The sequence below is a fragment of the Myxocyprinus asiaticus genome, chromosome 1 (genome assembly GCF_019703515.2).
Source record: "Myxocyprinus asiaticus isolate MX2 ecotype Aquarium Trade chromosome 1, UBuf_Myxa_2, whole genome shotgun sequence".
NCBI classification, from domain to species: domain Eukaryota; kingdom Metazoa; phylum Chordata; class Actinopteri; order Cypriniformes; family Catostomidae; genus Myxocyprinus; species Myxocyprinus asiaticus.
In genome coordinates this window covers 10,340,867-10,363,612 of record NC_059344.1, presented here as the reverse complement: position 1 = coordinate 10,363,612, position 22,746 = coordinate 10,340,867, and the positions used below count along the sequence as shown (strand labels likewise).

Below are 22,746 nucleotides of genomic sequence, written 5' to 3'. Positions count from 1 at the left end.
TGACAATGCCACCAGCCATACTGATCATTCTGTGTGTGATTTCCTGCAAGACAGGAATGTCAGTGTTCTGCCATGGCCAGCGAAGAGCCCAGATCTCAATCCCATTGAGCATGTCTGGGACCTGTTGAATTGGAGGGTGAGGGCTAGGGCCATTCCCCCCAGAAATGTCCGGGAACTTGCAAGTGCCTTGGTGGAAGAGTGGGGTAACATCTCACAGCAAGAACTGGCAAATCTGGTGCAGTCCATGAGGAGGAGATGCACTGCAGTACTTAATGCAGCTGGTGGCCACACCAGATACTGACTGTTACTTTTGATTTTGACCCCCCCTTGTTCAGGGACACTTTATTCCATTTCTGTTAGTCACATGTCTGTGAAACTTGTTCAGTTTATGTCTTAGTTGTTGAATCTTTTTATGTTCATACAAATATTTACACATGTTAAGTTTGCTAAAAATAAAAGCAGTTGAAAGTGAGAAGACGTTTCTTTTTTTGCTGAGTTTACTTCCAGAATGCAGGGTCCAGCCTTGTCTGGTATGGCCTCCATGGTCATATTTCCTCACCACTTGCTGAAAAGTGAAAACATCTTCATGGTCCCCACCCCAACATGAACAGTGTGTAGATGCATACCATGAATCCCCAATGTGCTTGTTTTATAGTGTTAAGTTGAAACACATTCAAGCCTCACTGTTGAGACTACTGAAAAGGCTTTGTGTTGGTGAGAAGCGGTGCTTTGGAACCAACAGTACACTGCAATAAAAAGCTGCCAGTTTCATCAATCACCTGAAACAGGAACAATCAAACAGGCACATAAATACAGGTGGGCCACGACCCAAGTTCATCCAAATGGTACCTGCACCTAGTACACGCCTGGTACACCCACAGTACACAGTTTTGTGTAATATGACATATCGTTCCAAACTGAGAAGGCAATTTTACCTTGCCTATTGCAGTGCTACAAAACAGAAAACAGCTTGGTTGTGTTCTTTTTGGCCCAATAATTCTGTTATTGTGTTACAGTCTATCATTGAGTTACTTTTTAAAACTCAAATTATGTTGTGGTTTTATGTAATAGCCAATAATTACATGAGTGTCATTTATCCAATCCTTGGTTTCTACAACTATACATATAATCTTCTGTGGTGGTACTAAACAGTTAAATATTTACAGTTTATTGGATATCAACAAATATTACACACAGTATTACTCAAAAGATGTGAGGGGAAAAAAGTTTTATGTACAAAAGTCTTTATTTTGTTTATGTAAAGTAATACATTTTTATTACTTTGAAATCAGTTACATTTACATCACATCCATATACAACTTAAAGTCCTGTATATTTGAATTATACACTAAAGTGAGAGTTTTTACAGATAGGACAGAAATACATTACAACTTAGGAGTCCCTTAAAAGATATCCCTTCTGGATTTGTGTAATAGTGCCTGTACAATAAATAAATATAAAATATATCTCTGTTATCAATCAGGATTTTTTTAGAAATACACAAAACATACAAAACACTTACAATCTCCGAAAAAAGACCAGCTATTTCGGCAAAGGGACACTGTCGTACTTCTTGCCAAAAGGAAGAAAAGCCAATTTGTCACAGATTTTATCATTTTATGATAGACTGACATATACTAATGCTCAGATTCGAAGCCGTTCAATTTAAGACTGCATTGCTTTTCGCTGGCTCTCTCGTACAACACAAACGAAATCAACCAAAAACTCTTGTGCATGAAAAGTAAAATGAAGAAACCTCACAACATATACAATCTTAAACCTCCTCTTTTTTTTTTTTTTTTAACATATTTAGAAAAACACCTTGTTCGGGATAACATGAAGGCAAACATCACTGAGAGGGACAAAAACGAGGAATGTTACATGTTTGTTTTTAATTTTTCTTCTTTTTTCTTGTGTTAAAAACTCAAGTATAATCAATTGACGCCACAATCCAAAAATCACTTAACATCCACATTGTCACATACAATGGAATCTGCTGGGAGGGGTTGCTAGGTAACATGAAGACATGCTCGGTTCTGATTGGTCCTTTAGGTTCAGTAGTCCTGGCTGTGTGGGCGCAGCTGGCTCCTCCGGCAGTGGTGTTACTGAGAGTCTGATTTTTCCAAGGGCATGCTGCTTGTTTTCATAGCTTTATCATCTTAACCACTGGAATGGGTAGCACTTGGTGAAGTTTGGCCCGGTCTTCATCAACAGTCATCCTCACCCAGTCTGGCCGGAAGGAACCTTTGAAGCCAACGAAGGCTAGCTTATCTGGAAAATCACAAAATTAATTTTTAAAGAGAGTTGTTTGTATTTACAAATACAAACAGCTGTATTTAATTTCTTTAAAAGCAAGTTCCTTGTCTTATTGTGAACAATTTATTGTTGCACGTTATTTGCAATCAAATCAGTTCCTGATAGATAAAATCAAGTCCTAAAGGTTCTCTTGTTGGATTACCTTTTTCAATTGGAAATACATCAGATTACGGAAATAAAATGGGTTGCGAATGTTGACCGAATGTTGACACATTACAAAAATCCTGGTCAAGACCAATTTCTCTTTGGTTTTTATTCATATTGGATTAGTGGTAAACTTGTGTTAATTACTTAATGACTGGTAGTGTTTATTGAGATGTATTAACACTTCAATGGAGACACGGTATGTTGTGGTCAAGCGGTGAAACATTTGGTGTCGTCTACGAAATTCGGTTTCAGAACCCAGTGGGAAGAGCTTGGAATGTAAACTTCAGGGGCTTCACCGGCTGGAATGAAAATTCTATGTGATAAATATAATTTGTGAAGGGAGGGGTGGGAGGAAGGACCCTGCTGCTCTGGTATGTGTGTGTGCAAACCAGCCCAGAAAGCAACTTATCCTCTTCACACACGAGTGGTGTGTTTCTCATAGTCTGAAAGCTTCACTGTCTGAAGAACCAGTATAATGATAAAGAATACCAAATATCTGTGGAATGAAATCTTTTTCTATAGTGCAGCTTCAACATACAGTATTATATTCAAGAGCAAGTATAATAAATGTAATGTTTACTACTGTAGATAACACACACTATTATACTGGCTTTGTTTTTAACCATGATAACTGTAGAAGTTCCCTAAAAATAGATGCCATCTTTTGGCCAAATTTTAAGGCAGCATTACATGTATCCTATGCAGAGAATACAATACCATAATAAAATGTGATTAACTCCATGATGGGGGACAAAATGAGAGATGAGTACACTTATAATTCATCCAACAAGGTAGAAATTGATAAAAAAAAAAAATAAATCTAATGAAAAACTCTCTATTTTACCCAATATTTGAGTGCTATTTTTTATGTTTATTAGAGAGGATCATGTTGTTAGCTTAGCAACATGCTAACAGCAAACTATTGCAATCAACTGTGAGTCGAGTCATTTTGCATGAGGAGTGCTTTTTTTATGACACCTAAGCCATCTTTACACTGCCAAAGGTGGTACAGAAGCATTTAAACTGGCATTTAGATGCATTTACACAGACTGTTTAATGCTGCTCAGAGCAGGCATAAATGCATTTACACAGAAATTACAATTGCATACATAATATGAGATTAATGTTTTAAATATAACATTTTGAATATAGAAATATGAAATTAATGAAAATATGAAGTGATATCTTAAATAAGAAACTAAATTATGAAATATAAGCTCTATCGTGAGAAAAACAAAGTTTAAGGCTGCTCTGAGGTAGGTTAGAGCAGGCTTAATTTAGACTTTTAAGGCTTTTATGCTGCATTGCATCTTTATATAGAATTTCAAACAGGAACAGAGCAGCATTAACTTGGCTGTGTAAAGTTGCCTCTAGATTTGCTGCCTATGTAGTGCGCTCCAAATCACTCACTTATGAGGTTCTACTGTGTTTCATTTAGGATGATGCCTTAGATGCAACTTGGTTTAATATGTTGTTATCTAATGCAATGACATTGAGACGTTTTTAAGTGTGGTCTAGGTGTCCAAATATATTTGTACGGTCACATGTATTACCTGGCATGCACACTTGTTCCAAAGCTATTGAGTGCAAATACTGTATGTATTGGCAAGCTTTGACTTGCATCCTGCAGTTATTTATTTATTTATTTATTTTCTTACCTTTCAACCTCACTGTCGGGTCTGCTCCAAGGGTCTCAAGAACTTTGGTCCATTGCCCCCTGGTGACCAGTCTTCCCTTAGAGGTGATCAAAACCACTGACCTGGAAGTACAACAATGAGTTTCTATCAGCCACAGCATTTACATCAAGCAGGGGTGTAGGAATGATATTAAACCAGTGTTTCTCAACCAGGGGTCCGCAGACTTCTAGTGGTCTGTGGAATTTCAGGGGGCATTTTTAGAAATCTATAAAATACCTAATTACTGTAATAACTTTATCTAAAATCGAATGCCTTGGTATATGTTTTGAAGGGCGTTATTTCAGTGCGATTAATTATATACAGGTACATAAAACAGTGAATGCAATTTATCATGTTCCTGGACCATAATACGGAATATTACTACCATCGTTGCAATTTAAGCTTGAAGTAACACTTGTGTTCATCAGGGGGCAGTAAGCGAAACTCCAGCTGTATAGGCAACACGCAGCTGTACAGAGAACAAATCACACTCAGGCTTGTTTGACACTAGCGAGTAGCGACAGCACAAGATTAGAATGCATTCTTGTGTTCAAACACAGCTGGACTGAGTGCAATTCCGAATGCAGGCATCTTGAGACGTGTTTTTATAACTTTCAAACTACGTTTAACTTAAAACAGTGACATAAAAACGCTGTTAATTGCGCAACGCAACCAAAGTGAGACACTCCAAACATCTGTCTGATACATTTGTACATTCACCTTAAAAATAAAGCTCTTAAAATAATCTTGACTGACAAATTCAGTTGCAAAATATATTGCTGTGGACTGTAGGGCAATGATAGACATATGTTTAATAATAAAATAAAGTCATGAATTTTAATTATATAAGTTTTTATATTTATAACTATTAAAATATAACTATCATTATTTAATTACTCATCTGTCAAAATTCATACATATATTATTTGGTTAGTGGTCTTACTCGTCTTTGAGGTTTGTGATGTAGTTCTTTATCTGAGCAGGAATGCCCAGTAGTATAGAGTTCCTGAAGCCTTTAGACTCCAGGATTGTACCGCTGTGGCCGTCAATCACAGTCACATGCACACCGTCCTCTGATTGGTAGAGCTTCTTACCATTTACCTACAGAAACCAATACAAGAGGGACTTTTTGTTTACTCGTAGAAGCATTTGATAAATCAATACCTGAAAAGTATGATTAATGCCAACATTATAGAACATAAAACCGATCTCACAAACCATAGATCCTAATGGTCATTCTACAAAATGGATGGCATTTGTGTTCCTCATATGCATTTGTGTAAACAAATTACTGAATAGCTGATACTTATATCATAACAGCATATGATAACATAACATAGCACAATAGCATAACTTACTATGTATTAAAATAGACATTTTCTCAACACATGAATAAAAATCATTCAGTAATTTTATTTAATTTTTATGTATCATGTCATGTCATGATGTCCAATTTCTAGCTACATTAGCACAAAGGTACACAGGTAGTGCAATGTTTTGTCTAAATATCACCTTATCAAACTGGAAAAGGCACACTTTTCATAGAATGACTCATTAGATAATCATTCAATAATGGTTTAATAATCATTGAATAATCTTATACTTATTCAGAAGTAAACTGGTGGGTTAAACAGTACATGGCTAGACTAATCAACTGTCACAGGCTTTACTCAGTTCTCTGTAACATTCAAGAAGCTCAAGGACTGATTAAAGGAGGAGGTGTTATTAAAATAAAAGAGTGCAAAAGTGAAACTAGTTCATACCTCAGTATAGGCGAAGTCCTCTTTGATGTGGAAGAAACGTGTGTTATATGACTCTAGCTTGACTTCAAGGAAGTGCTCTGGTGTATGAGGCTATAAAGGAAAAGGGAAAATGTGTGCTTACTATATTCTAGTTTTTCTTACTAGATGTTTAGACTTACAACCAGGGGTTAAATTGGGATTTCAGAGGTGGGGGAACCCTAAAATCATGTGCTGTCAACCCCCCCCCCCCCCATTCTTTCTTTTATTTTATTTTTTTAAATAATAAAGTTTTAATAAAATACATGGGTGTCTGTATATGGAATTATTAATAGACCTGCATTGTATGTAATTCATAGAAGTTGTTTCTTTCAGATGAATCAATTTTACTGTGATTCTGTTATCTTTTTGGAATCAAAGGTGCCGGACTGTACCGGCACAAATTATCCCCTACTTACAACCTAAATATAACATAATTCTTGAACGTACAATATAATTTCAACACATCTTGAACAACTAATGTAGCTGTGCTGCATTCCATTTAACTCAGAAAGTCCGAATTTCCGGATTCCTTGAAAAGTGCGATAGAATGCCTTTTGAAGTCAGACTTCCATCTTGGACATCCTACAGGGATTTGGGTGTATGATGTGATGCGAACATGCCGGCACCCAGTAAGATGTACACAGTTAATGAATGAACATTAGTGATTGATGATATATATCGACCAGGCCAAATAATCAAACTTGCTATTTTGACATTATCACCATTATTATTTGACATTATATTTATGTGAATTCTACGTAAATATTGTGTAAAATAAGAGTTCAGTTCATTTGCTGTAAATAAATTGTATTATGTACATATTGCCATTACATTGGCCATCGACTACCCTGATGTCTAGATATTGATATTGGCATAGGCCATTGAAAATCCCAGGACATATGGTCTACTAATAAACATTCCCCTTTAAGCCAATTTAATGCATTGATGAGTAAAAGTTCTTACATTACATAATAATAAAACCTAGCAAATATTTGTAGGGACAAGTGTGTAAAACACGGTAAAATATTCTTTCTGTTGATAATGGTACACCTGCAGAACAAATGCTAGCATTTCACATTATTTATCCTCTGCCTGGTTGTTGGTAGACTTCATTGTTCACAATCAAACACCTGCAAAGCTAAAGAGAGCAGCAAAGGGAGGACAAATTTCCTATTAATGGCCATGGTTTTGAAACGAAATGTTCAACAAGCACATAAGGGTTTGGTTTTCAGGTATCCACATACTTTTGTCCATGTAGTCTATCAAGAAGTATCTATAAAATGTATAGCTCTGACTCAGATTTCTGACTGGACAAGCCACGTTCGAAGCTATTGCTAAATGACTGTACCCTGCACGTTCTATATTAATGCACAAGGTTGCTACATTGCTTGGCAACTGCAAACTAGGCTAATGAACAATGCTGCTTGACAGAATAATTGTTTATTCTGATTATTTAATAATAAATGTAACTGTACATAACAAATGTGTGTCTTTTATAATAGTGCTGTTGCCGATGTTTTATACAAGCAATAAGCCACCCAAGTATGTAATATCACTGTAACAAAACAGACTCAATTGGCTTATTGCTTTAATATCCTACATTCAATTTTGAATGGAATTCCGCATTACACTAAACTTCAAAGATCATCATATAGTGACACTGGAAGTACTGTAAGAGATCCTTCACAAAAGTTGAACCAATGTCTTCTCACCAGTCTTGAGCGGGGCAGTTTCTTGGGCAAAGGCACATCTACAATGGGCATCTCGGCATGTTTGGGGTAGGCTTCGGCTATACAGTCACTGGGACCGCTGCCAGCGGGGATAACGGCTTTGATCTTCACTCGTTCACATCCCTTTACCGAGCAGAAAGCAAAGTCTTCCTTCTCATTGTGTGCTTTGACTTTAAGGAAGAGCAGCCTGTAGGGAGACAGCAGACAGACATCAGAGAGAGAAGAATGCTTATAGCACAATAAACTGCGTCAGGGATTTCATTCAATTTGCACTCTTGTAGCTGTGTCTGGGCCATCCGGTAACCATAAAGAAAGATTAAGGCAATATTTTAAAACAATTTAAATTATATATATATATATATATATATGGAGCCCTGCCAGACATGACACTTGGAATTGAGGTCAAACAGAATCTTCGTTTCATCAGACCAGAGAATCTCATTTCTCACAGTCTGAGAGTTCTTTAGGTGCTTTTTTGCAACTTCCCAGCAGGCTTTCGTGTGTCTTGCACTGAGGAGAGGCTTCCATCTGGCCACTCTGCCATAAAGCCCAGGGCTGCGTTTCCCAATAACGATTGATCTTTGCGGTTAAGAGCATTTTCAATGAGAGATTTTACGAGCGTTCATTTTTTTTACGTGCTTTTCTCAAAACTGCTCTTAACATGAACGTGCGAGGACGCACTTTAAGTGCTACTTAAGAGAGATGCTTCCATAAACGTGAAGTGCTGAAATGTGACCGTATAGTGCTGCTCGTCATCGCAACTTCACTATATTTGTTGCGTAACTTAAAAAACTTTTGTAATTTACCTCACTGGAAATATTTACAAATATTTTCTTAAATGTACAACATAATTCACTACATAATTACATTTTGTTTTGCAATCGTTTTGTGCAGAATGATATATTTCTTTTACACAATCACTGCTTCGTTCATCAGATGAGCATTTTAATATTTTGTTTTAAAACATTGCTCTGTGGGTCGAGATTAAAGCTTCCAGGATCAGTGAAGACAGCGGAGACCCTGTGTATGGTCCTGCTAATGACAAGCATTAATTGAATATAACGAGGTTCACCATGTTATTGCGGAGTGCAAAATAAGGAGATGCGTGGAAGCTGGACTTTAGGGACATTCACCAATCAAAGGGAGATCTGCTCTTTACTCCCAAAAGTGATAATGGTAACAGCAATGCTACACAACATGTGCGGTACTACACAATGCGTGGTGTGGGTGAGAGTGCCCTTAGGTGTCAGAGAGGAAGAGGAGACAAGGATGAGGAGCCAATATACTGTACGGACAATTTTCATGCACGGCAGCAAGTTACTGACTTTTTTACTTCTCTCTCTGATTGTAATTTTTATAGTTCTCTACAACAATCATCCAACCACTTTGTTGTTACCAACTAGTCCACAAATAACTTTTATTTGTTTTCTTTTTAATTTATCTGTTCATCCAATATTTACTAACCATTTTATGCATTCATTATTATTATTATTACTATTATTATTATAATTAGCCTTTTCGGTTAAAAAATAAATAAAATAAAACAGATGTATACTAATATTAAATGAGCATAAAGTGTAGTTATAGCTGTTTAAATTGTATCAGGTGTAATTTCGCGTTTGTCCTGCAAGAGTCTGTGTGCTTCCGATGTTCTTAACGCTGTACGAGTACTCCAGAGCACTCGTTAATCTATGAGAATTTTGAAGTACTATTTAAGTTACGATGTTTTTGGGAAATGGGCTGCAAAACTAAGATGAATTGTAAGATGGATTCTACGATCTACTTAGGCTTACGATGCTTTTGGGAAATGAGGCCCAGATCGGTAGTGTTGCAGTGATGGTTGTCCTTCTGCAAGTTTCTCTCATCTCCACACATGATCTCTGGAGCTCAACCAGAGTGACTATCAGGTTCTTGGTCACCACTCTTGTCAGAGTCCTGGTTGTTCCAAACTTCTTACATTTAAACATTATGGAGGCCACTGTGCTCTTGCGAACCTTCAATGCAGCGGAAAAAATGTTGTAGCCTTCCCCAGATCTGTGCCTCAACACAATCCTGTCTCCGTGCTCTGTAGGCAGATCCTTTGACCTCATGGCTTGGTTTTTGCTCTGATATGCATTTTCAGCTGTGAGACCTTATATATACAGGTGTGTGCCTTTCCAAATCATGTCCAATCAATTGAATTTGCCACAGGTGGACTCCAATCAAACTGTAAAAACATCTCAAAGATGATCCAGAGAAATGGGATGCTCCTGAGCTAAATTTCAAGTGTCATTGCAAAGGGTCTGAATACTTATGTCAATGTGATATTCAATTGTTTTCTATTTAATGCATTTGCAAAGTAATCAAAAATCATTTTTTTTTTTTGCTTTATCATTGTGGGGTATGAAGTGTAGACTGATGTGAAAAAAATACTAATTTAAAGCATTTTAGCATAAGGCTGCAACATAACAAAATGTGAAAAAATGAAGGGGTCTGAATATTTTATGAATGCACTGTATATTATAGTGATTATATATAAGTTTACTTCAAAGTGTATTTTAGTATAAAAATCCATGTTTTTTACCTAACCGCCATTTTGGATCTGTATACTGTACATATACAATAACAAAACTACCAACGTCAAAATAATACTCTCTTCCTATATTATTCTTCTTACTAGTCTTTTTGGTTTCTACCATGTAATGCATATAATTATCCACCTTAAAAGTTGTAAAAAGCTCTAAAACCCCATTCCATTCACAATTACATTTATTTACATTTGCTACCATTACTCCAGAAGCATGTAGTGCAGATAGTGACTTATATTCGGGACTATATAAACAAAGCTTATATCTGTCCATACACGTGTCCTCTTACCCTGTGTCCTCCTCCCAGTAGTAATATCCTCTTGTCTGGTGTGAGTGGCCCATCTTCTCTCTCTGAGTGGTTCTCATGAACACCCCCGTCTTCCTTGTCTCTTTGGTGAGGCGGTTGTGGATGTCAGAGATTATGGTGAATGCTGTGCCTCTGGGGTAGCAGATGCCCACATTTATCCAGTCATTTCTGTTAAAGAAGCAATACTGCTTCAATTAATAAAGCATGGTCATTGTGGTTTGACAGGTTTGTTGTAGTGTATATCAGCATTTGTGCCAATCACTAGGGGGTGCCATAATCCTGGTTCAAAGGAACATTAAAGAAGGTTCCCTTTCATGGAACTCGAGCTGCGTATGATCGCTATGGGTCGACGTCCGAGTGTCACGTGGTCTGAAGCCCTTATACATTCACGGCAATTTATTGGCTGATGGTGCTTAAGCGATGCCCTCTAGGAAGCTACGTCACAGGCTCCATAAAGGCGCTCGATTTCGCACCATAGAGTCAGATTTTCTGTTCTTCAGTGCACAAATTGTCTAAGCCCATGTTTGTTTCTAGTGACTCATGTTGAAGCGAGGATAATTTTTCTCCCTTTTGAGTGGTAAATACGTATGGACATCATTGACACAACGTGAATTTCAGAGCAATTTCAATGTGTTTTTTTTTTCAAACATTAAAAGGGACCAACAAGGACAACGGCACTTCGTCGAGGCTCGCAATTTCTCACCATGAGGCATTATCTCCAATTGTTTCAGTTCTATGGACTGCAAATTCGGAGCGCCGTGTGCTGGTGCCATTTGGGATTTTGGATTTGTATCTGAGAAGACAGGAGTGCGAACGGACACCGAAATCCTCCTCGTGTTTGTCGCCCTCCCCCTGAGCGAAAGTGTGAGCCTCATCGGACGTACTCTGAGGACTAGCTCGGCGGGCATTTTCTGACGAACAATGCATGCGACAGACCATACGTGTCATGAGCCTTCACCATTAAAAAACGCTGTATGAGAGAATTCGTCGTTGGACAGTAAGGAAACAAAATGGGCCCCTTTGTCCCTATTGTCCCTATATATATCTTTTTCTGTGTCGTTCTGGGAGAATGTACATGAATAAGGCAATAGAGAAGCGGCCTCAGCCTCTCTCTCTCTCTTTTCCTCATTCGAAGTGCTGCTCACGGCAGAGGGGATCATGCATGGACCGGTGAGCCTGGCCACAGAACGAGGGGGCTGGAATAAGAGAATATTCCCCAAATGAGTGATGGCGAACCAACACATGGAATGCTTCATTGGTGCCATTATTCTCTTGTGATTCTATCAGGAGATGCAAGGTATTTTAACTTTTTGTGAATCACATGGGTATTCTGGCAAGAGAAGAGATGCACACTGCTATCTCTGCTCGATTTTTCGATGGCGGCATGGATATCGCTTTTTTCATCACGATGATTTTGCAGTCCAACCAAGTGCATTGTGTTAAGGAATACCTTAGAGTTTACCGGCTCCGTTTGGAATTTCCCTTGATTTCCCTTCCGCAGGTCGTGCTGGGGAACAAGTTGGTCAAGGCGATGCTTTTGTTTGCGAGGGTGATAGACAACAGACTTTGTGCCTCCTATGAAGAGGTTAGCAAAAGCTCCCCCCCATATGTATCGCGTCTCACAGACGAGCGCTTGGGGTTCATATCTGCACCATTCAGAGGACCGTACTTCTGACCAGCTGAAGCCTGCTAAAATATTTGATGAAGCTGAGTTTAGCCGTTTAGCCTCGAACGCTCAAAGTTGTGTCTGTCTCGTTAAAAATGTATGTTGAGCATTCTCAACTAAATTTTCTATCCGGTGTGCAAAAGCACTTTGTCTCAAGTACTACACATTGTTCCCACATTATATGCTGGGACCGGTTTAGTGTCTAACCCATTTTTCAGTAAACCAATTTAGCTCAGATTCCCCCGTAATTTGCGCTGGCGAATGATCATTGAATATTTTCAGCTTGAGTTTTGCCTCTGCCTCCATGACCAAGGGGCATGCATAATATAACTCAATGTACAATAAAAATAGGTCTACACATGAGCCTGATGGGCTTACTGTGTAACATAAGGGTGAGGCCCCATTCAGTGAAAAAATTGGACTGTATAAACTTATCCGTTTCTCCCCTGTTTGCCCTTCGGTCAGTATCAGGATGAGTTCGCCATTGTACATGCCTCGAACGCCCGACAACCAGAATATTGTTCAGTTTCCTCCAGCAGCTTGCTCTGGGGAGTGAACATTTAAAAAACGCTTCCCGAATTCAGCCTATGTCTCCATGACCAAGGGTCTTGAGACATGCAGAACATAATTCGATGTTCATCAAGCACTAGTGTACACAAAACACACAGTGAACTTAAGCACCACACGTTGTCCCCCCATAAAGAATGCTGGGGCCATTGTGGTGAAACAGTTTTCTTAAATAAACATTCTCACCAATTTTCACACAGTCTTCCCTGTTCAAAATACCAGGGAAAATGTTTATTCTGTCAGTGTCCCTGCTGTAAATGCATTTCAGGGCACTCATTATTTATGCCTGAATACAATAAAGGGAGAAACATTATTAAATCCTAAACAACCAGCAACAATAGTAGAGGAGCAAAGGCCCCCCTCCACTGTGCCGCTGGTTTTAGGGCAGTCGTCAAAAGTAAACCAAGTTTTCCATCCAGTGATTATATGTTGCGCTAAAGGAGAGAGCCATCCATTAATTCCTCTGTCTGCCTGTCTAGCGGCTTGGCAGCAGTTGCATGGCGTTTCGAACTGGGTACTTCGTACAATAGAGCATGGTTATGTCATTCGATTCAAGTGGGCTCTGCCAGTATTCAGTGGGGTTGTTACGACAGGGGTCTCTGTTTGGGAAGCCCCGTTTTTTATCGGGAAATTCACTCTCTCTTAGAAAAAGGGGCAATAGAGGAGATTCCCTCTTCTCAGAGAGATGCGGCTTTTACAGCTGTTATTTTCTGTTCCCGAAAAAAGACGACGGCTTGTGTCCCATTCTGGATTGAGATGTTTGAATTTCACCCTAATGAAATGTCAATTCAGAATGCTAATGCAGAAACAAATAATGCCACAAGTACAGCCAGGGGACTGGTTTGTGACAATAATTTTAAAGGATGCTTATTCCAATATTCAGATTGCACCGAAACAAAACAGCTGTTTTCTCAGATTCGCTTTTGGGGGCAAAGCATAATAATTTTGCGTCCTAGTTAGTGGCGCCATATTGGCCATTCCAAGTATGGTTTTTGACTCTTGTCTCTCTCCTGGAAAAGACGCCTTGGGAGATTCCAGTCAGAGTGAACATGTTGTCTCAGGCACGGGGCAGCATTTGGCACACCCGGACGGACTTGTGGAAGTTATGGGTGTGGCCCCTCAACGGGGCATTCTTTTGAATGATGGGTTATCCCACCCTGTGGTTGATACCATTCTAAATGCTAGTGCTCCATCACTGAGAAGGCTTTATACATCTTTTTTTTTTGCTTGGTGTACAGCACAAAGTGAAAATCCAGTTCACTGCCCTGTCAGTACAGTGCTGGAATTTTTGCAGGAGCTTTTCAGGGCCAGGGTTTCCCCAGCAATGCTTAAAGTCTATGTTGCCGCTATAGTGGCTGAACATGCGCTAATCAATGGAGTCTCTATGGGTAGACATTCTCTTGCCTCTCGCATTATGCACAGGGTACGCAGGCTTAGACCTTTTTATCCCGTCCACGTTCCTTTATAGGATTTAGCTGTTGTTTAGAGGTGCTCTTGGGTGCTCCATTCAAGCCTTTGACAACAGTTACTGATACGTTTTTGACTCTCATAACGGCACTGCTAGTGGCATTGGCATTGTTTATAAGAGTCAGTGATTTGCATGCCCTGTCGGTCAATCCCTTGTGTGTGGATTTTGCGCCAGGGTGTTCAAAGGTTGTGTTAAGACCTCATTTGGGCTATTTGCCAAAGATTATTTCTACGTCATTTCGCTCGCAGACCATTATTTTTCAGGCTTTCTCTCCTCCCCCATTTAAGTCGGAGGTGCTTTGCCCAGTTTGGGTGCTGCGAGTTTATGTTGACCATACTAGCCAGTGGTGTAAATCAGAGCATTTGTTTGTGTGCTTTGGTGGCCACAACAGAGGTGTTCTGGTGTCCAAGCAAAGACTGTCTCATTGGCTTATTGATGCAATTTCGAGTGCTTACGAACACGTGGTTTACCTTAGCCTTCATGTATTCAAGCCCATTCTACGAGGAGCATGGCATCCTCATGGGCTTTGGCTAGAGGAGCGTTCTTGGAGGACATTTTTATGGTGGCAGGTTGGTCCTTTCTGCATACATTTATTAGATTTTATAATATGGATGAGGGTTTGACTCCTGCTTCCCGGGTACTCTCTGTTGGAACAGGAGTAAATTCATAAATCTATTTATTCATATGCTTTAGCTAGCTTGTGCGCTGCTATATTCTTGTCGCACGGGCTTAGACAGTTGGCAGCTACTCTTCGCATGACATGAATGTTTTTCGTTCCAATAGCGAACGTACACAGCTTTAGTTCCATGAAAGGGAACGTCTCGGTTACATACGTAGATGCTACGTAGCTGGCCATTCTCTCTAGCAGCTGCATAGGGTTGTGTCTTTTGCAGAAAATATGACTCGATGGCATGAAAGCAAGTGCCATGAGCCAATTAATTGCCATGATTGTATAAGGGCTTCAGACCACGTGACACTCGGACGGTGTCCCATAGCGATCATACGCAGCATTTCATTCCCCTCTGGGAACCAAGGTTACGTACGTAACCGAGATGTTTTTTTTTTTTTTTTCTCCATAAACCTGGATTAGCTGAAAAAAAAGATAAACTAAAACTTTGTTTATTTCCAGGTTCAAATCAGATTTATAATCCCAGATTTTTACTATCTACAGTGTGCATAAACTGAATTTACATAATGAACATTAAGACAAGATACATGAAAGCTAGAGTGTTGTTTTTTGTAATATCAACATGACTGTGATTTAGCAACAAGCATGAGGCGGCAGGCCTATAAACAGTTTTAAAAACAAGAAGTTAATACTGAGTAACTTACATTTTAGACACAATATGGCCAGCTATTTTGATCATTTTTGCTCTGCCAATAAAAAAAATGCTTTAAAAGTCAAAGCAGGATCAAATGCTGGGTGTCATCGAGCAATGCACAGACTGACAGCCTGTGTGGAACTCCGAAAATTGTCTTCTCCGCATCCCTTATAAGAAATATCAGCACTCTTAAAGCGATAGTTCACCCAAAAATGTATATTCTCTCATAATTTACTCCCCCTCATTCTATCCCAGATGTGTATGACTTTCATTCTTCTGCTAAACACAAAGGAAGATTTTTAGAAGAATATCTCAGCTCTGCTGATCCATTCCATGCAAGTGAATGGTGACCAGAACTTTGAAACTCCAAAAAGCACATAAACTCAGCATAAAAGTAATCTATACGACTCCAGTGGTTTAATCCATGTCTTCAGAAGTGATATGATAGGTGTGGATGAGAAAAAGATCAATATTTAAGTCCTTTTTTATTATAAATCTCCAACTTTGACCAGTAGGTAGCAATATGCACAAAGAGTGTGAATTGCCAAAAAAGAAAAGTGGAAGAACATGGAAGTGAGAGTGAAAGTGGAGATTTATAGTGGAAAAAGTATTTAAAATTGATCTGTTTCTCACCCACACCTATCAAATCACTTCTGAAGATATGAATTTAACCACTGTTGTATGGATTACTTTTATGCTGCCTTTAAATGCTTTTTGGAGCTTCAAAGTTTTGGTCACCATTCACTTGCATTGTATGGACCAACAGAGCTGAGATATTCTAAAAATCTTTGTTTGTGTTCATCAGAAGAAAGAAAGTCATACACATCTGGGATGACCTGAGGGAGACAAAATGATGAGAGAACTGTCATTTTTGGTGAACTATTCCTTTAAAACACCAAAGTCCAATGAAATTAGAAGAACAGAACTAAATGTTGTATAAAATCGTACTTGATGAAAGAATGCAATGATTTCACAAACAGAATCAATTGTTTAAAATGTACAGTCAGTTGGTCATTATGACAAAATAAACCCCTTCAGGTGATCAGTGTGGGGTACTAACAGATTACATGTAATATGGATTACGTTATCAGATTACAAAAATCAAGTACTTGTAATAAAATTCAATTACATTTTAAAATACTCATATTCAGATTACAGTTTTTTATTACATGATTGCATATACATTTATTAATCCCTAAAATGTTTCATTCTAAATCAGCAAACAGCTGATATACATTGGGTAAGCCTTCAGGTGTTTTTGAATTGAGGTGTAATTGAACGCACAGACCTGATCCAAGCCACCAGCCATTATTACACTGAAGATGGAGTGGTGATCCACACATAAATGACAAAATGATTGCATTTATGCGGTAAAGTTAGATTTAGTTTCACAAATTGCTTTTGTACTCTGCTTTAAATGTACATTAATGTGCCAGATTAGTGTCTGCCAGAAACAGACAAAACACACACATCAAAATTATATCAATTATCATATTTTGATCCATTAAATAAGTTTTCTTTTATGCCTTTAAGCAACATTATTTCAAAGTGGTACATGCTTATCATACTCAAATGCATGTGACAACTAATAGACAAGAATTAGATAAGAAGTAATTTATAAGTAATCCAGAAACAATGAGATTACCTTAAAAATGCAATCCAATAGATTACATTACTGACAATAATTGTAGTTATGTGATTTGTAATCAGGACCAGATTACAATTCAGAAGTAATCTACCCAGCACTGCAGGTGATCCAAGACCCCTCTGTGTCTGGGTTTTGACCACCCAGTCTGGCTTTATTTTTTAATAATGACCAGCTGACTATTCATTATGCTGCTTACATGACTACTTGATAAATAAATGCACATTAAATAATTCGAGTTGAAATTACATTATTCCATTACTTGTAGAGATTGCAGAGTGAAACTAGAGAACAGGAGCACAAATCATAAATACAGTATAAAAGATTACAGCAATACCCAGATGACGTAAAATATCACTTTATGCCCGCACGTGTGGTCATTAAGGATGGTGCAACTGACCAATCAGAATAGAGTATTTCAGTGTGTCATGTAATAATATCCATTAATTACTGACCTGTTAAAGTTGATGAGCCAGATAGTGACCTCTGCAGGAGCCGCTTGATCCCAGTGCATGGTGTATCCTTTTCCCAGAGTGATAACGGGCTGGAACTGCTGGTAGTGGTTCTTCTTTCCCAGAGCACCAACCAGTTCCAGAGGCTTGTCTGGATACTCATCCTTTACCATCTTCATGCTAAGGTTGGCCGGGTTCCGGGTCTGGACATAAATCTGAGGGGAGAATATTTAGCATGGAATTTAAAGGAATATTACGCCTAAAATTAAAAATCTGTCATCACTGACTCACCATCATGTTGTTCCAAATCTGGCGTAACAAAGTGTGAAAAGTAACACGTAATTTTTGTGACATGCATCTATCAACATACAGTATGTTATTCTTTGTTAATATATTACATTTAAAAACATATTTTAAGTGAACCCTTAATGCAGAGACTATTTTTTTTTTTTTTTTTTTTTTTTTTTTTTTTTTTTGCCAATACAACACCAAAGCATTAAATTCTGTTGAATTTGAGAGAAGCATTTTTTATTATTATTATTTTCTTGAATAGCATTTATGTAACTACTGGCTTAAGAATTTCTAAAAGAAGCTATTTAGTCAGAATTTAATCTTTCTATTAAGGAGCAACATTTGCCCCCTGGAGTTGTTTTTAGTGGCATATTTTACCATTATGAAGGAATTGTTAGGACATATTTTTTTCTATCTGCTATCACAGATTTTCATCTGCTGTCACAGATGCGATCGGCCGAATAAACTGTTTGTTCGCCTAACGCTGAAGTTTACCGAATTGTAAATTCAATCTAAACGCCTCTTTTCAATGTAAATTAGTCTTATTGTAGATTGCACTTCATTCACAAAAACTGCCTGCTGCAATTTGGATCGCGCTATTAGTGCACGTGAAAGTAGGCAGTAAAATTAATTTTATTTAATAGAGATGTTTGTGAACATTTTTGACTGATCATATCAGCAGTAATTAATGTAATAATGATCACATGATGGAGAAGAATGTTATAACCTGGCATATATCCAGATGCACAGTGTAGCCAAGTGCACGTTCTGCATGTTTAAGAGATGATTCAGTGATTCAGGTGTCTGGATCACAGCGATGCTGTACAGTCCCGGCAGGGTCTGCCAAATTCAGCTGGTCTGCGGCATCCTTTTGCCCATACAGATTGTGTTCAGCAGTGATTTTGTAGGCACGTTTGCACCGTTGCCTGATCTGCGTAATTTATTTAGTAAATTGGGCGCTAAACCAGCGCAGTGTGTGCATGCAAAAAATGGCGCTTTTACTGGCCGCAATTCTTTCTTAGTGAATCTGCCCCTGAATGACAATCCAATCTTTTAGAAAGAAATTTAGAAAAGTAAACATGAGAATACATAAAATTGTCTCTAAATGCACACATATTTGGTCTACAACTTCTAATGGACGTTGTGTGTCATGTGTCTTTATTACATGTTTGTGTCTGTAACTCTAATTTTGATTTTGCATGTCAGATGTGTACTCCTGACATAAAGTAAGGAGTTACTCTCACTGTAACATTTCTACCATAAAACAGTGGTGAAATATCAAAGCTGGAGATTATGCCTTTCTAATGATGTAGCTATATTTTGTCACAATTAAATAAGAGTTGTATGGAGAATAATGTGCTGTGAATGTAAACAATACCCATCGCGACTCGCGCGGCCCTTGGCAATATTTTTGTGAGAAGGGATAATGCAGTAAAAATGACTTCTTCCTGCATCCCGCTCTTACTTGAATTTGGTCGTAGTTAAAGGGATGGTGGCCCCTTTTTTTTTCTTTTTTTTTTTTTTTTTTAAATGTCTTTCTAGTCTGCTATGCATTGTCAGTGATTGGTTTCAAGTGTCGTTGCTGTGAACTACTTTAATTGCTGCCCGCTGGGGGACACCACCCAGCTTGGGGTCCCAGGCAATTGCTTGCCTTGCCTGTCCTGTAGCTCCACCTCTGCCTATTTTGGATTCAAAAAGGCGAATTTTGCCAAAAGGCGACTAGTTTGCAGCTATGTGTGAGTGTGGACATCTTGCCAGCTCTGAGTTGGACTCACCTGGGCGTAGCGCCCGCTACAGATGGCAGCTCTCCAGTCCGGGATGTCAATGCAGTCGGGGTGTCGCAGGAGCCAGTTGTCCTCTTTGACGAGGAAAGCACCTGGGTATTCACTCACTGAGCCATCAATGTCATGGAAAATGGTTGTTTTGTCGCCATCCATTTCCATTTTGTTGAACCAGGGGCCCGGCTCACCAAAGAACACACGTGAGGTGATCTGTGGTCATAAATAGAGACAAGAGAAAGGTGAACAACATGGGAAACAAGGAAAATAAATCCATTATTTGGAACTGACTTGTGTTTACTCTCAAAAATCACTTCCATTACTATGCCAATGGCTGCATTTACCCTGTCAATTCCGATTATTTACTGTTGTCTTGGCACAGATCAGATCTTGTGGCATGAGTTTAAACAGCAAAAACAATACAAGAATGGATTTTTTTTTTTTTTTTTTTTTTGCATCTGATTTGGGCTACTTTTAAACGTGGTTCTGAATCTGATACATATCAGACATATGGTCATCTGACCAAAATCTAAACACTCGTGATTTTTGGACGAATCGATCAGTCTGATTTAAGAACCAAATCAACCGGTTCATTGATAAGAACCAGCTCAAAAGTACAAATCTGACTTATCTGGTTCTCAAATTCAGCTTACTGACACTTGAGTTGACAAATTACTGGAGGGAAAGACTATCAGTGAAAAGTGATTTCCTCACGCAAAGCTATATGATTTAAACAGGGGTCCATAAACTTTTTGCTCCCATGGCTAGGTCACTCTTTTATGTTTTCAAGGGAGGCTGGAGTGAGCCTACAGTATTTTTGTCACAGAGATAATTTTTCTGCTTTTATTACATGGATTAATTTTACAATTAAAACCCATTCACAGAACATGCTTTTAATATTGGTAACTTTATTGTATGTATACATTTCTTAGCAACTTGTTTTAAGAGACTTATCATTGTCATTGTATACATGCTATCTCTGTTCACTGATGTGTGCATGTCAAGACATGAAGAGGGGTGGAAAGGTCCAGTCATTTCAACAGAACTTTCATTAAATTTTTCTATTGTAGGCAAACAAGAAAAAAAAAAAATCTTAGTGAAATGTTACATTTAAGCCTACGTCATCTTACATCAGTGGATCCAGTGGTGTAGTCGGGGTCATACGCACGTATACGCCATTTGCTTACTTTTTTCCCCAGTATAATGACTTCTAAGGATCAATATTTGCATATACTCTCAGTATACCAACTTGTTTTGCTGCTTAAGAAGTCCATAATCTAATGTCGTGTTAGTTTCCCTTTAACTGTATCGGATTTTTTTTTCAGTATACCAACTTGTTTTGCTGCTTCAGAAGTCCATAATCTAATGTCGTGTTAGTTTCCCTTTAACTGTATCGGATGCTGTTTTGAGAAACTAGAGATTCTTTGTTGTAATTGGTGCATTGTCACTTGAATTCTACCATTCCCGCCCATGACAACCACTGTCACTGCTGCCGTCGACTGAGGGAATTTATGCAGGGGCGGATCTACCGGGGTGGCATGGGGTGGCACCCCTTAGAAAAAGCATTGCCACCCCATCTGCCACCCCAGCAAGTATCCAAACGTATTAAATATAAATGTAAGTATATTATTGTTGATTTTGACATTGTGTAGGGGTTTATTCATGTCAAACTGCCTAAACTCTCACTGAATGCACAAATGACTACAGACCCATTGATTGATTAGAGCAGCAGCCAATCACAGCATCAACCAACTGCCTACCTACTATTGCAGCACATGTACAGTGTTTGGGCTCTCGTAGGTTGATGAGCTTATTTCCTCAACAACAATGACCACATGGACAAATATGTGGAAATAAAAGAGGTAAAAGATGAATTTCTCAGCTGTTTCCAAGTATTTACTGAATGATTAATAGATACAGTACATCACTGTCAGTTATGGGTTGAGACGGGTGAGATGTGTCCTCACCACTTTTTGAAATAGCTTTCGTCAGGTATGTGTATAATCCAGATGAAACATCTCCAGTTCTTGACTAGGAGTTTCTATTTCATCTGTGTATGTTTTGACCGGCGATCCGGTACTGGAATGTGTTATTTTTAATGATATGATAAGTGTTCAGTAGTTTTTCTGCAGCTCACGATCTTTTCCGTGTCCCCCATTGTGATGTTCCTCTTGGCCATATTATTTCTGTGTATGTAGTGTGTGTGTTGTCTTTTTCTCTTTCTGTCCCTCTCTCTTAATCGCTCTCAGGTGTGCGGTAACCAGGTGAGCTGATTGTTGATGGGGCACACCAGTGTGTTTCCTCCCTATATGTGTGTTTCATGGCTGGGTTGTGTGATGGGAGATGGTTGTTCGTGAACTGTGTCATCTCATTCACAGGCACTCATTGACATTTTTCCGGGTTCCCGCTGCTGGAGCGGAGAGTTTGTGGTTGTTGCTGTCTAAATTTCAGAGTTCGCTGTTCTTTCTTAAACAGAACTGTCAATAAATTTGTCTGTCGCTACTCTCGTCTCACCGCATCTGTTATTACAATTTATTTTTGAAGTGTAACACCCATCCACTGATGTACAGATTCAATCTTGTTTTATTAAAATAAAAAGTTATATCTGGGTGAATTAGAATCCAAAACCTCTAAAAACTAAAGGCACAAATTTACCACTAGATCAATCAGTCATGTTCTTAATCAAGGTGCTGATCTATGTATTCATCTACTGATTAACAAAATCCCAAGACTGATAGTGGCAGATATAGAGATGAAATAACCATATATATATATATACAGTGGTGTGAAAAAGTGTTTGCCCCCTTCCTGATTTCTTATTTTTTTGCATGTTTGTCACACTTAAATGTTTCAGATCATCAAACAAGTTTAAATATTAGTCAAAGATAACACAAGTAAACACAAAATGCAGTTTTTAAATGAAGGTTGTTATTATTAAGGGAAAACAAAATCCAAACCTACATGGCCCTGTGTGAAAAAGTGATTGCCCCCCAATCCCAATAACTGGTTGGGCCACCCTTAGCAGCAACAGCT

General features: G+C 38.5%; 1 protein-coding gene across 2 annotated transcripts in view; it reads right to left on the bottom strand.

The window, feature by feature from the left end:
- Window positions 1-1,233: 1,233 nt before the first annotated feature.
- cemip (cell migration inducing hyaluronidase 1) overlaps window positions 1,234-22,746 on the bottom strand; it is a 204,304-nt gene continuing 182,791 nt past the window's right edge. For both annotated transcript variants that reach the window (XM_051664519.1, XM_051664447.1), the window contains exons 22-29: window positions 19,711-19,926; window positions 17,648-17,859; window positions 10,507-10,692; window positions 7,633-7,837; window positions 5,903-5,992; window positions 5,083-5,240; window positions 4,122-4,222; window positions 1,234-2,271 (exon numbers count right to left, since the gene is read on the bottom strand). In XM_051664519.1, coding sequence (XP_051520479.1) covers window positions 2,144-2,271; window positions 4,122-4,222; window positions 5,083-5,240; window positions 5,903-5,992; window positions 7,633-7,837; window positions 10,507-10,692; window positions 17,648-17,859; window positions 19,711-19,926 — 1,296 coding nt within the window. In that variant the 3' untranslated portion in view covers window positions 1,234-2,143. The remainder of the gene's footprint in view (window positions 2,272-4,121; window positions 4,223-5,082; window positions 5,241-5,902; window positions 5,993-7,632; window positions 7,838-10,506; window positions 10,693-17,647; window positions 17,860-19,710; window positions 19,927-22,746) is intronic.